General features: G+C 42.7%; 1 protein-coding gene across 1 annotated transcript in view; it reads left to right on the top strand.

Moving 5' to 3' along the window:
• FBLN1 (fibulin 1) overlaps positions 1-15,149 on the top strand; it is a gene marked incomplete at its 5' end in the record, with an annotated part of 74,569 nt that extends 59,420 nt beyond the window's left edge. The window contains one exon of the mRNA XM_084205847.1: positions 14,007-15,149. Within this exon, the coding sequence (XP_084061973.1) occupies positions 14,007-14,146 (140 nt within the window). The 3' untranslated portion in view covers positions 14,147-15,149. The remainder of the gene's footprint in view (positions 1-14,006) is intronic.
• Between the last annotated feature and the right edge of the window lie 155 nt (positions 15,150-15,304).

Here is a 15,304-nt window from a genome sequence, read left to right as displayed (position 1 = left end):
CACCTCGTAGCCTGGTAAACTTCAGGAAGGTTTTAAAATTTCATAACACATCTAAAAGTAGTTTTGATAGGCTGAAATCTTCCATATTGCATTTGGTTAATAACCTAAGCCTATATCCTTGCCTACAAAGCAGAATTGTGCTATTCTTCTGGAGAACATCCAGAACCAATATAGGTATAAAAAGTCACTATGGAGTTTCAATAGGAGGTTGTGCTGGTACTTGAATGCATTTGTGCACACTGATGTGTGTGTAGATGCTCTCCATCGTTGTTTGAAAGGGTTCCATTCCTGTTTCTGTCCTGAATTTCCTGCCTCTTTTACGTGGGTGACAGTTTGTGATGCTGCCTTTGAGCCATTAAAGTGTCTCAACTACTGATAGCACTATGCTGGATTTATCACTGGTCTAATTGCTACTGTGGTATCATGGCTGGGTAGTGTGTTCCAGAGTCTTATCAAAAATGGTCAAGAAGATAAACAAAATCAGGTACCATGAGCAAGTGTGTTTGAGATGCCATATTAGCTGGGGCAGGAGAAGGAGACTCGAGGTTTGTTTGACTTTTGTGGCCCCTGTTCTTGGCACAGGGGTAGTATTTCTGTATCTCATAAGTAGTTTGTCCATTCACAGTGTGGCAGTCTCTTTACAGTCCTCCATGCAAATGTCTGTATGGTCTGACATTAAATTCAGTCACTGGTCTGCAAAAGGTCTGGTTCTGAACTTTGTCCCTGGACCCACTCTCCTTTGCCAGGCAAGTACCTTCACATTTCCCTCTGCTTCTCTCTCCTCTGTTGGTCCAAACTCTGTCTTTGGGCCAGAGGCTGACTGGTTCTTACTATGCCTCTGTTTTGGTGTTCAGCAAAATGAGTTCCCAGGCTCATGTGGGCTTCCTGGCACAGCTGGTGCTGAAAGCAGCAATTCACTGCAGCTGGGTTTCTGTGAGCCAGGGCATCCAGGCAAGCTCTGCTGCTTACAGGGGCAAGGAGAGAGAACACTTATCTCCCCATGTGCACACTCTTTCCAGAAAGTAGGCAGCAACAGGAACATTTTGTTGTGATTATAATGTCATTAGTGTGAAACAACAGTGGGGTCTGGCCATACAGCACTGGTGCTGCCCAGTCCTTACCAGCAAGCTCATGGAGCAGGACATAATTCAGTAGGTTTTTCAAGAGGGTTTTGCAGCTGTAGATTAAAAAAAGACACAGTCCCTTTCAGTATCTTTGTGCTGGATTCATCCCTAAGCTTCCTCTCTCCCAAGAGGACCTCCTCAGAAAAGAATATTTGGTGAGTTTTTCCCTGTGCCAGGTTGCCCTGTTGAAATCAGCAGCAGTGCATTGGAGATGAGGGTGCCCAGAAGCCATTTGGTAAATGGGATCCTGGATCTGCTGCCTAAACCTGCCCTTTCAGGAGGCTGCTGACTGCACTGCTCAGTAGTCAAATAGCTCAACACCCTCCCTCCCCTCCAGAAAAAAAAAATTAGGATGGGGAGCTCTTCTGGGGGCAAAGAAGCACCTTGAGCAGGAGGCAAATTTTCATTTCATATCTGAGAAATGCTGAAGGTGCTTTTCTGGTGGGAATGAGTCTTGATCTCAAGGGGAACAACCTTCCTAATGCCAAATTTCACTCCAACACATTGCAAGAGTCAGGTTAATTCAACTCTCCTCCTTGATCTATGTTCATCTCACCTCTCAGGTGCTACAAGGTGTTACCATTGGTACAGACTGCCTTTGGTTACAGTTTCCATAAGGCTCAGCAGGCAGATAAATTATACGGCAGCTCTGATGAAGTTTTGTGAACTGTGGTGGGAAGTATAGAACCTGGCAACTTGGGAAAGAAATGGACTGGATTAGGATCAGAAAAGAGCACCAAAGTCCTTGGTTCAGGTTGCACAGCATGCATTTTCTGGTATTCATGTTAAACAGTGGGCTGAGATACTGCACAAATGAGCAAATAAAGGCAGATTGGAAATCCAGTACACCAAGAAACATACTATAGCAGTTCCTCTGAGAGATGCCTGTGTGAATCCAGCTTTCTGAGGTGCTCTGCCCCAGTTCAAAGTTGTCAAAGATCTGCTTTTATGGTGATCTCCAAGTGTGAAATATATGTGCAATTGATTAATGACTGGACGTGATACCCGGTGCTCTGCTTTAGTTGAGACAGCGGTGCTTGGTCAAAGGTTGGACTTGATGGTCTTGAAAATCGTTTCCAGTCTTAATAATTCTGTGATTCAGTTGCTTCTGCTACTATATCCAACTTTGTGTGTTGATAGCAACCATCTTATTCCTGCAGCAGCACCTACACACCCCATAGAAATGGAAAAGGGAGATAAGACCCAAGGTGTATCCCAAATCTTTCTCAGTATGATTCACAGATACCTGGCTCACTTAGAAACAACCCTGCCTTAACTTTTGTTTTTAAAGGGGAAAAATGTGGTGAAGTGAACCTTTATTTTAGCCTTTGAGAACCGCTCAGGAATGGACACACATTAAAGTTCAGGAAGCCTCCTTGTCAGAATTCTGCAAGCAGGAAAAGCAGAGCTGTTGCCTCAAGGTGATGACTGAGCACTCTATAGGGGCTTCTGTGTCAAAGCCTCAGGATTAAGTTCTTCTTCTTCCATGGTAAATCAAATGACAGAGCCACATCATGCTGTGTGCCACAATCGTGGCTCTTTGCCAAGAAATGCTTTTATCACAGGGGTTGCAATAATTCATTGCCCAGGTGTCGTGGCCCCTAGTCTGGCTGAATTGGAATAATGTGATTGTGAGACAGGCAGGGTAAACACAGCCACTCTCACATGAAATAAGATATTGGGAATAAAGTAGCAAGAGGCTGATGAATGTGATTTTGCACATTTTGGACATTCATTGCTGGAGTTTTTCCACCTGTTTTAGTAAATGTGTAAGGCTCTTCTAGTACACAGAGCATCTCACATTCCTAAAGGTGGAAGAGGTAAGATTAAAAATATATGATGGAAACTATTTCTTAATGAGGCTACTTCAAGTACAGTTATTGCATTTTAGGCATGAGTGATTTCACAGCATTGTCAACAATGAAACCCATTGCCAGGTTTGGCTGGAAGGCAAACCAGACATCTAAAAGCGCTTCAAGTTTGCCAAACCAAGATAAGAGCACATCCCTCTGAAGTTATTTAGTGGCCTTAATAAAGATCACAGTATTTGTAAACTAGCCAAACCTCAGTAAAATCAAAGATTTTTTTAAAAAATTCTGTCATAATACCAAGGTTCCATATGATCCAACATGACAGATAATAGCTTTGAAAATATTCACCATTTGTTTCTGGCCAAAAAATGTGTTAATGTGATGACACCTCTTTATGGCCTCTTTATTTGATGCATTTCAGCAATCAAAGATTTCTAGAGAAGCCCAGGTGTTAATGAAATTAATCTTCATGGAATTTTTGAATTCTTAATAAATTGAATCCTTAATTTCTGATCTGTTGAATAATGCAGAAATATCCTTGATCCATGCTGAAATGTAATTCCTGTACTGTAATTTCATTTTTTTCCTTTGGAGTTGAAACAAAAGGGAAAAGAGAAGAAGATTCAGTTTTAGGTAAACTACAACTAACACTCGTACCCTGGGTGGAAACTTCAAAGGCTGTGAGTACCTGGGGAGCTTTAGACAATTGTTTAAGCAGTTTTTAAAAGAGAGCTTTGCCTTTACATGGCTTATAAATTATTCTGGTGGCCACAGATCTTCTGCCTGAGGGAGGGATGTGAGCCAGAGGTGGTGGCTGCTGTCCCAGGCATGGCCCCCCTGGTTACCCTGTTTTTCTGAGGGGTGTCTTGACATGTCCCTGGTGCTCTCTGACACGTCTCAGAGAAGCATCCAGTGCTGCCTCGAGCTGCATTGTTGGGTAATGGATGTTGAACTTCAGGGACACACACACACATGCACATTTGTTATTTTTATCTCCCAGGGCAGTGTGCCACTGCAGTCAGCCTGGGGCACTGGGAGCCCTGTTCATGCCACCAGTGCAGAACTCACTGTGACAGTGCCCAAATCGCTGCTGCCTCTCTATTCCCAACAGGAGAATGTTGTGTCCAGCGTTATGGAGCTCTGCTGGTGCTCCCAAGGGAAATCCCCTTCTGCTGCCCACCTCTGAGCACACACTCCACCCTGTGGTCAGAGGAGTGCTTGTGTGCCAGGCTGTGGTTTCGGTTCTTCCAGGTGTTCATCCGAGGAAAGGGGTGGAGGATATAACAGGACCACTATTTTTGATCAGCTTAAACCAACAGTGAAATTACCCTGAATGTCATATACCTTATAAAAGTGAATTTTATGTGGTCAAACTGACTTCTGAAGTATTTTATAAGCACTTGGTTGCCCAACAGTTGAAAAACAGGCATTTTTCCTAAATAAAGTTCTGGGATGTTCATGTTTGAAAAGCATGTTTTTGAAAATCTTGTCCCTAGATACTTCAGCAAAGATTTGTACAGCCAGCCCCATTCCTGTGAAGCAGTTCTCCACCAGATCTGACTTGATCCTCCAAAATTTTTCTTTTGTCAAGTGTTCACCATCAAACTTGAATGAAGGTCTAATTCACAATGTTATGAGGGCAATATACTTCAAAGCAAGAGGAAATCTATTCTGGTACTTGTATTTTGATTAATGAGTTTTCTGAATCCTTTCACTGTAGTAATGTTTGCCAGGTGTGGCATCTTAAGGATTAATGATGTCTTCAGAGCTATTTTTCTGTATATGATTTGATGCCTGAAGTGATGATTACCAAGAAATATTTCATTTTACAAAGAGCAGCCACTTATTAATAAAAAATATTATATCAGAAACTATAGAGCACCACATAGCAGGAGCCACATGGCTATTGTGACAAATAATGGAGAGAAACATAGAAAGCTTTCACACACGCACACACACAAAGAAAAAAGAAAATTAAAAAAAAAAAAACTATTCAGCTTAGGAGAGATGGAGGAATCTCAAGTATAAATTAACTTTCTGAAGTCAGCAGACAGATATCTGGTGGTCTGGGAAATGCCTGCAGTTTGACAGCTAGATTGTTCCTTTAGGCACAGTCATGAACTGGAGAGGAGTGGAAGAAAATGATGCCTGTGAGGCTGCCTGTGGTGGTAGGAATAGGGCAGGAGAACTGGTGACAAAAGACATGGAGAAAGCTGAAGAATTCAGTGCCTCCTTTGCCTCCTTCTTTACTGGTAATACTGGCCCTCAGAAATCCTGGGCTCTCAGAGGAAGATAAGGAGCAGGAAATACTCACCCACAGTGGAGGAGGTTCAGGTTTGGGAACATTTGAACTGGGAATAACCAAGTGCTGAGGGACTGGCCAATGTCATTGTAAGGCACTCTCAAGCATCTTTAAAAGATTGTGGTGATCAAAAGCTCCCATAGAAAAAGGCAAATGTCACTGCAATCTTCAGGAAGGCCAGAAAGGATCGAGGGAAGTACAGGCTGATCAGCCCCTCTGGGAAGGTGATGGAGCAAATCCTCCTGGAAACCATTTCCAAACATCACAAGGACCGAGAGGTCGCTGGAAGCAGTCAGCAAGGATTTATGAAAGGAGAATCATGCCTGAGCTACCTGACACCTTCCACAAGAAGATGGCTGGATTACTGAGAGGAGTGGATGTTGCTTATCTGGACTTTAGTAAGGCTTTCAACACCACCTCCCCTCCTACTCTCACCCAAGGAAATGTCGGCTGGATAAGTGGGCAGTGAGATAGACTGGAAGAAGGCTGAACTCCAGGCTGGCAGGGCTGGGATCAGCAGCACAGCTCCCTGCCAGTCACCAATGGTGCATCTGAGGGTTGATTTTGGGGTCACTTTCTTCATCAAGGGCCTGGCCAGAGGGTCAGAGGGCACTGGACAGAGGTGAGGAGCCAGAGTTGTGCTGCCAGGCAGGGGGACCGTGACAGGCTGGAGCTACAGACTGACAGGAGCCTTGGGAGGCCCAGCAGAGGCAGCTCCCACTCCTCCAGGTGCAGGACAACATTCCCTGATGTGCAGTGTTTGAGCTCTGCATCTTCAATGGCAGAACACACTGAGGCTATTGGGAGTTGATTCACTTCCCTGGCATGGTACAGGTCAGTGAGTACTCCAGGAACTGTGTTGGCAGAGCAATTTATGCACTGCTAATAATTACTCTGGCACAGCCTTTTGTGTAATAAACAGAAGCCTTTAGGAAAAGAATTTAATTAAACTTTAACACAAGCCTTTTTACAGGACAAAAAAATTGCTAAAATAGCCTAAAACATGTATTTGCTGTTTGTGACCAGGATATAAATAATTTTTCCACCCTACTGATAAACTCTGTATATTTGTAATTAATACTGAATAAGAAATTACAAATCTTACCATGACTTCTTGTGAGTTAAGGTCTGAAAAGCCAAAAATTGGCTATGTAGTTTTAGCTTCACACTACAGATATGTATTTACATGTTGAAGACTGAGAGAGCTTGGTGTTCAAGCCTAACCTGCAACTCCTATGATTTGATCCAAAGAAGCATTAATTCATGTCTGGGTTTATTTTCCTCTTGCTCATTTCTGGAATGATACTATCAATTTGCCTTTTATAATAATCTCTGCCATGATAATTTCCCTGGTCCTAAATTCCCTAATTGCCTGAACATCTCTTCTAAAACTATGACAACCTTCCTATATAACACTGATGCAGTAGAGAGGTTTACTCTTAATTCTGTAAACCTTGGCCTGCAGTATAAAGAAAAAAGCCTTCACAAGAAAAGAAAATAAAGTTATAGTCCAGGATCTCACATTAGCATGAGGAGATTGGTCTTGTATTGCTTAAGTGAAACTCATAAACAAGCTTTTCCCCTTCAAAAAGCTGTTCACCACACCTCACTACCTTTGTGCCAGAGTTTTGGGCTCTTTGTCTAACAGCAACACAATGGCTGGAGGTTTCAGGAGGAACAAGCTCCTTTGTGATCCCCAAAGATCCATTACTTGGAAAGTGGTAGTTACTGTTGTGTTGGGGTGGTTAGGACTATTCATTTCTGACAAGGCTGTAAAAAGGACCAGAGTGTTTTTTGTGGGGAAACAGAGGCCCAGGAGCAGCCAAATGTAGGACTTGAGAACATAGCCTGAGATTATTTGGAATTCAATATAAAGGCAAATAAATTACTTGAGTTTCAGCTGAGGTTAGGTTCCAGCTCCACAGCTCTCATCATGTCTTCTTACACTTGAATTTTTCCCATTCTTCATGTTCCAAGTATCCATTTAAAGCACAAGGAAAATAAGGTGGGATTTTTTTTGTGTCATTGAAATCTCTGTCATGTAGGTGTCACAAGCAGCTCATCCCAAGAGTTCCATCTGAAAACAGACAGCACTCTCTCACCAGGTCATAGCACATTCTCTTGACAATCCTTCCTGTGCTTCTTTTCGAAGGGAGGAATTTTCAATGGGTTCACAATGGTTTAAAAGTGAAAGAGAGGAAATTTAGGCTGGATACACAGAAGAATTGTTCCCTGTGAGGCTGGTGAGTCCTGGCACAGGGTGCCCAGAGCAGCTGTGGCTGCCCCATCATCCCTGGAAGTGCCCAAGGCCAGGCTGGAGGGGGCTCTGAGCCACCTGGGAGAGGGGAAGGTGTCCCTGCCCACAGCAGGGGAAGGGACTGAATGTACTTTAAGATCCTTCCAACCCAACCCACTCTATGGTTCTGTGATTCCATTTCAGGATAAAGCTTTTTAAGCTTTCACTCACAGTCAGGTCTGTCATAGCCCAGGCATTAGGAAAAGTAGGGGGAAAACCAGACATGCTTGGTCTCACATGGGGTTTGATTTATCTAACGAGGACTAGACACTCATATATTGCTACCAGTATTAGTTTCCAGTTCATGAAAGTTATTTTTAATAGTGCATGGCCACTGCAAACCCCAAAATAGCCTGAACAGCAGCATGTGCTTGCTTTGAAGGAAAAGCAAACAAGGAGCTATGGTCAGACTTTGTAGAATCATTAAAGTTGGAAAAAACCTTTAAGCTCATCAAGTCCAACCATCAACCCAGCACCCCCAGCACATTCACCTTGAAACCATGGCATTTGTTTGACTGCCTCTGGTATTTCAAATATATATCCCATTCTTATTATTTTACATCGTTTTTACAGAGTGTTTAATTTAAAATAGGTCTTAGAATTAATAAAAATATGCATCTTGTTCTATTTAGGATCTCATTAATAAGTTAACTATAGATTAATGATTCAGAAAAGTGGATTTTCTTATTTTCATCATTTCATGCTTTCTCAGTAACTCCTTATCATACATGCCACATTTATTCAGTTCATGGTCAGTTTTCAGCTGACCACAGATCATACAATTAAACAATAAAAAAAAAAATTATCCTAAATTGATTGTTTGTTCCCAGAAAAAGTTGCTATGTTAGTACTTGCCTGTAATGTCAAGGGTGAAGTGTTGCACTAGTGAAAATGGGGTCATACTGCTGGATTACCCCAAGAGAAACCAACCACACGTCTCTCTGTTAACTTGCCTCCTGAGAAGAGTCACAGAAAGGACACTGTGTGCTTGCTGTGAGCACAGAGGGAATGGAAAAGGTGTTTTTTTACTGTCCTTTGCTACGTGGTGACAGGAAAAAACAATATAGCTGTAACCCCATGGGGGAAGTGATGGGAAGGGGGCAAGAGGAACAAGAGCTCTCATGCTTGTTACTCAACACAAAGCTTGAAATGTGGTTGAGGGAATTGATCCCAGTTTTGATAACTGTTTATTGTATTTCCCTGAGTGTAGCCCACAGGTTATTTGGAAGAACAGTTTTTGATTTGGCAGTGGCTGGGATTGTTTATATATACACAAATGCAGGCAAGGCAAGAGGAGTTTCCTGCAGCACCTCCCTCTCCCAGCAGTCACCAGACACAGCCTCACTGTCAGCCTCTGATTCTTTGCCTGCTCCACTAACATTTCTCTGCTTGATTTGGGGGATCCTTAAAAATTTAGGATCTCTGAAGCTCTCTTTTTGAGGAATGGGTGCAATTTATGTCTGTACTGTGCTCCTAATGATGATATAGATCTAAACATTTGACTAGACTCAAGAATCAATCCCTGTGGAAAACTCTGTGAGCTTCACCTCTGAACCCTAAAATGTAAAATACTGCAACCTCTCTACCAATGCAAATCAGTCATTTCTTATGGCAGTATGAAAATAAGCTGCTTGGTTCTGCTCTGCTTTTTGCACACTCTGGTGATCCCTCCTAGAGGAATTCTCTTTAGAGGAAATGCAAATGCAGTGTGAGGAACACCAGGACCCAGATCCCCTGGGAGTGTGATTGCAGCAGATTTTGTGGATAGCAGTGAAAAAAGAGGAAGAAAGGTTCTTTTAAACAGGAGTATTTTAAGGAGCTAGCATAGAAATCAGAACTAGGAGTCTGGAGGCAAGATGTGAGTACATGACAAGGCAGGGACTGTCAGCCAGAATGGGTTAATGTGGTAACAAAACACAGACAGCTCTTCTCCTCAGCTGAAAATGGAGCTTCTTAGCAAACCCACTGCCTATGTGGAAGTACAAGCAGAAACCAAACAGAGGTGAATTGCCTGAGGATCTCACATATTTCAAAGCAGAGAAATGTAATGTTATCTTAAAGAGGGATAGAAAACTCAAGGAATACCTGTGGCACCTAGAGAAAAAGGAGCAGGTGAGGGAGCTGTGGGAGCTGAGCCTGGAGGAAAGGTTCAGGGGTAACTTCTCACTGCCCACAGCCCCCTGACAGGAGGGGGCAGCCAGGTGAGGGTCAGGCTCTGCTCCCAGGGAACAAGGGACAGGACAACAGCCTAAAGCAGTGCCAGATTGGATGTTAGGGAAAATTCCCCCACTAAAAGGGTTGTCAAGCATTTGGACAGGCTGCTCAGGGAAGTGGTTGAGGCACCAACCCTCGAGGGCTTTAACCAATGTTTGGATGTGACATTTGGGGACATCAGAAAGTGATGGCCCTGGCAGTGCTGAATTAATGGTTAGACTTGATCTTAGAGGCCTTTTCCAACCTAAACAATTATATGATTCTCTCAGATCAAAATATTAGAAATGCTGCTGAAAGGCTTAGGAATATTAACAATATTATCCTTGCTGTCTTATTTATCCCATCTTCTCTGATAAGCAAAGCTTCTGTAAGTCAGTGATAGATTATTGGCTGTTTTCATTGCTCTCATTTAAAAATATGTATTATGTATTTTTTAGGTTATTGTCCTCACTACACACGGTGGCATGCTTTACCTTAGAAAAAATTAAATGACAAAAAAATGAAAATACAAAACATGAAGGAAAAAGCAGGAGAGGAGAGTAGCTCAATGTTTTAGATACAGAGCTTTAGGAGCTGGCCCATGGTTCAGACCATTTCTGTGGCATCCAAAAACTTGCTGCCTCTCACTCTGAGGCAGATCATTTCACAGATCAGATTCACAGATTCACTTTCACAGATCAGCAGGGGGAGAGGATTGCCATAGATCCTGTTTACAATAAGGGCAAAGTGTGCAGGAGAAATAAATCTCATCACTGTTTTTTAAAAGGAGGTCAACAAATCATGAAGATACCCAAACAGATTTGGGCCATGTAATGACATCTGTGCTCAGTTAACAAAGCAGCAAATCCAAGCACAGGTGAGCTCATGGAAGGCATTCTGCCTGTGACACGTGGCATTTTCTGCAGGCTGAGTCTGTGTTTGGGTCACAAATGATGAACCAAAGAGAATGAACAGCACCAGCAGCTCATCAGGCCGGATGGAGGGCACCAACACTGGTCTGTGTGCCTGCAGGCAAGACAACACAGATGCTTGAGGCTGCCTGACACATTGGATTCAGTGGGGGGAATCTCCATGTTCATTTATGATCAAGGATTCACCTTGTTGTTATTTTTCTTTCTTTCTTTCTTTCTTCTTCTTCATCTTCTTCTTCTTCTTCTTCTTCTTCTTCTTCTTCTTCTTCTTCTTCTTCTTCTTCTTCTTCTTCGTGTTCTTTTTCTTCGTCTTTTTCTTCTTCATCTTCTTTTTCTTCGTCTTCTTCTTCATCTTCTTCTTCTTTGTCTTCATCCTCTTCTTCTTCTTCTCCTTCTTCTCCTTCTTCTTCTTCTTCTTCGTCTTCTTCTTCTTCATCTTCTTCTTCTTCATCTTCTTCTTCTTCATCTTCTTCTTCTTCATCTTCTTCTTCTTCTTCTTCTGTGCTAACCTAGCTGAAGTTTAATATTGTTGGAAAAGAATTGGGGTGAACTTGCTTAAATGAACTCACCTTCTTTGCCAGCTGTGGAGCTGTAGCTGTGCTCCCTGAGAGGACCCAGAGGAGGTATGTGAGAGCCCTCTGTTTTCAAGGAATTTGCTGAGCAGCCCCACTGGTGCTGCTGTCATCCTGCAGACAGTCACTCACGGAACAGTGGGCACTGCTGCAGTGTCCAGGACTGAGTCCCAGCCTGCAATTATCCCCATGGCAAATCTGAGTGCCTCCATCCAGCTTCTTTGGATTTGGACGGGTAAAAAAGAGATTAAAAAGTAGCTGCTTAATTTTTACATTTCCTGACTTCTCAGTGCATTTAAAAAATCCTAAACTCCCTGTTACTATAAGGTGTGCTTTTGTATTTAGTGTCAGCTATAAACTCTGACAGCTGCCAGACCACAGATCTGGAGCCACGAGTTTGCCAAAAGGGACAGTGAAACAGCATGTTTATGCAAATGTTTCAGTGTCTCACAAATCCATGGAACTTCAAAACACCCAGAATATTACATGTGGCTTCTTCAAATGTGTCCTGGGCTAAATGCTTTTGAGATATTGACTGATTTGTTGAGCCATGTATGTAGAGTACATGGAGCAGGCCTAGAGCTCAAGATTTTTTTAGTCTCTTGTGTGAGTCAGCCCAAGGCACTGCTGGCCTTGTTTGGGCCTGGCAGAGCTATGCCTCCCTTGTAGGTGATGTGAAAGGTTTGAGACAGGAGAGAATCAGACACAGAAAGCATCTTGCATGGTTTCCACCTGCGTTTGTCCTTGAGTTTGGTGAAGAAAAACACTCAGATTTTCCATTTTAGCACTTGTCACAAAACAAAAATGCAAAGCTCTCAAGAGGAGTGAATCTGCCAAGAGCAGCAAACCTCTCATATGGTTTTGAACACAAGAACATTTCAAGGGTTTCTCATTTTTTTTTTCATTCTACCTATACAGAATGAATGCATTGTTACAAATATGCTGTATCATCCTGTATCATCCTCATTAATTTAATGGGAGAGAAGGGAAATAGTTCCTGCAGTGGTGGTCATTGCAGGACCATCTAGAACATTGGCACAACAAACTGTAGAAATAACTATGGTCTAGTTAACCATGATCTAGTTAATGGCAGTCTATTTCATAGTCCATAACTATGGTCTATAACTGTGGAAATAACTATTGTTTCTTTCTACATTCCCTCAATTTCTTTCTTTCTTCAATATAGCTGTCAGCATGTGTGGCATTCACTTCTCAAGCCATTTTACCTGCTGGATTTTAAACCTGCAGCAAGAGAACTGTGTGAAAAAGCACTGCCACATGGCCTGCAGTGTTTGCCCATTGTACCTTTTCCCTGCCTGTTAGCAGGGTGCATCTCAACATCAATGATATTGCTACTAATGGCTTTGAATGCTGCATCAGTGAGGTGTGAATGTTTGCCATAGTGTGGCAGAGCACAGCAGAGAAAACACCATTGCCAATCCCACCTCTAGAGCAGAGTAAGCCGGGGAGTGGTGCAGAAAGTGTGGAATGCTGTAATGGGATTGCTAAACCAAACCAGCAGCCTTTGCTCTCGAGGGTTGGTGGTGACTGCAGGAGCTGCTCATGGGCTTGGTAAAGGTTGCCAGCACTGAGTGATTTCAATGCTGTGCATTTCCATGGTTCTCATTCAGAGCAGTGCCTGCAATAATGTGATGTGCTGTTAGTAAAATGTTTTAAATGCTACCCTCAAGGGAGGACAATTTTAGCAAGATTTTTCTGTTTCAATACATCATCTGCCAAGACCAGTCTTTTTTATAAGGTACAGGAGAGTAGCCAAGAAAGCTAAAGAAAATTAAAAAATAAAATATAAGTAGATATATGCATGCATATATATTGTAGGGGGCAGGATGCTTAAAAAGTGTACTCATCAAATATGGCAGGCAGAGTGACTGTGGTGAGGAGTTTGCAGTTTCACTGCATGCTGAAGATATTAGTTAGGTTTGAACAGGACAGAACTGTAATGTCATCACTGCCTTAGGAAAAGGTGCTGACAGGCTGCATAAGCAAATGTTTCTGTCTCCCATCAGATCTCAGGCCAGAGTGTTGGTGGGGAAAGGCTGCATGGGCTGGGACTCCGTTACAATCCCCAGCATGCAGGAGGAGTACATCTCAAACCATCCTTCCTTTAACTCTGCATTTCCTTCTGAATCAATCTCAGCAACCCATTTATTGGAATATCTCATTTTTTGGAATATTACCAATATAGCTGGAAGGGATGTGTCTGGCCCTTGCTGCTGAACCAAATAGTGGCAACTGTGGTGTTTTCACCCCACAGACACCTTTTGGCTGGCTGGATGCTGCAGCTGGGCACGTGCAGCAGCTCTGGTGGCTGCCGATGGAGCTTTCCCTGTAGCAGGGTCTGCTCCTCGGGTTACCTCTGGGGGAGAAGCTTTAAGGTCATGGTGAAGGAGAGGAGTCAGTTCTGAAGGAGGGTTTTGATCCAGAGCTTTTATTCTGGCCCACAGGCAGAGCTCTGCATGCAGCCACAGCCCCAACAGAACTCCCTGACCGTGTGGTTTGCTCACCCTTTTACCTGGGGGAGAGGGGAAGGGAAGGGGTAGGGAGCCACCAACCAGGTACATAGAAGGAGGGCATCCTTTGAATCTGCCAGTTACTCAACACCCTTCTGGAATTCCAGGACTGACAGTGCTGGGAGGGGTCAGAGAGGGAAAGGAGAGGTGACTGACACACCTGGGAGGGAATTATCCGTGGAGGGACCCGAGGTTCTGAGGCAAACCCTGAAATCTCAGGGCAAGCCCCATTTCTGTGCCCACAGGTGTAGTTCGCCAGGTGAGGCCCATCATCGGCCCCTTCCACGCCATCCTGAAGCTGGAGATGAATTACGTGATGGGCGGCGTGGTGTCCCACCGCAACATCGTCAACGTCCACATCTTCGTGTCCGAGTACTGGTTCTGAGGGACACCCACAGCGAGTGCTCCAGCCTGAAACATTACCACAAGCTATGTATTCTCGTTTTTAAAACCCAATAGTGTTCTTTTTGGTGTGTTTTGTTTTGTTTTTAAATATTTGGTTTATAGTTTAAGACAAATAACAAGCTATTATGTTGATTAGACATAGGGCTGAGCAAACTAAGTGAGCCTGATGTAGTTGTTTGTATAAATATGTAGTGTGTAAAACTGCTCAGCTGCCTGGTGAAATTTAAAACTTTTCTAAATGTTTGGACAGATCTCAACTGGCTCCTTGGCCAGATAACCTGGGCGACAGGCAGTGTAACAAAACAGAGGTCAGGGTTCATTGGGATGAGTATATGGTGTCTTTGGATGGAAGAGGCTGGATAAGGATTAATAATTTCATCTCAAATTAACTACCTTGAAGAGGATTGTCAGAGAGTGATAAATAGGTTTGGGCTCTGAATAGGTCAGCAGAACTTCTAATTATTTCTGAAAAGTTCAGCCTGAATATTTAAGAAATGCCATTCAGCTGCAGCCACCAGAGGAAGTGCGAAAGGAATTAGAAATACTTACAGACTAACAAGCTATTGCACATGTTAAAAAAATACTTCTCTTTTTTTTGGTACTTTTTATTTGACTGTAAGATTGTTTGATTCTAATTGAACAAGTACCTCTCATTGAAATTATTCTGTTACAGGAACACAGCAAATTGCTTCAATTCCAATCTCACCAGTACTCAGCAATACATGGGAAACTCATACCTTATCTCCTGTCTGTTATAAAGCTCCATGCCTTTTAAAATTTGGTAATAAAATTAGCATGTTAAACTGTACATTTCCTATGCACCAAACTAAGGCATATGTAATTATATAATGAAAATCTCACCAATAAATGAATGTTTAATTATTTTCTAGGCATCAAAATACTGTATCTTTTTTATAACAGAACAGAAAAGAAATAATTCCATGTTTCAGTTTGTTATGTTTGTTAAGATATGAGGAAATAAAGAAGGTCAGATGGGAAATACTCCAAAGTATGCCATGGTTTCTGATTCCCAGGAAAATGATATGATATAGCTTTTGTAAGCAAATCCATCATATATGTATTCCCCACTCAAACCAGACCCCCTTGGTCATTATTGGCACTAAGCATGGACCAGGCT

Source organism: Fringilla coelebs, assembly GCF_963513975.1.
Source record: "Fringilla coelebs genome assembly, chromosome: 5".
Taxonomy (NCBI): domain Eukaryota; kingdom Metazoa; phylum Chordata; class Aves; order Passeriformes; family Fringillidae; genus Fringilla; species Fringilla coelebs.
This window is presented reverse-complemented; position numbering and strand designations above follow the sequence as displayed.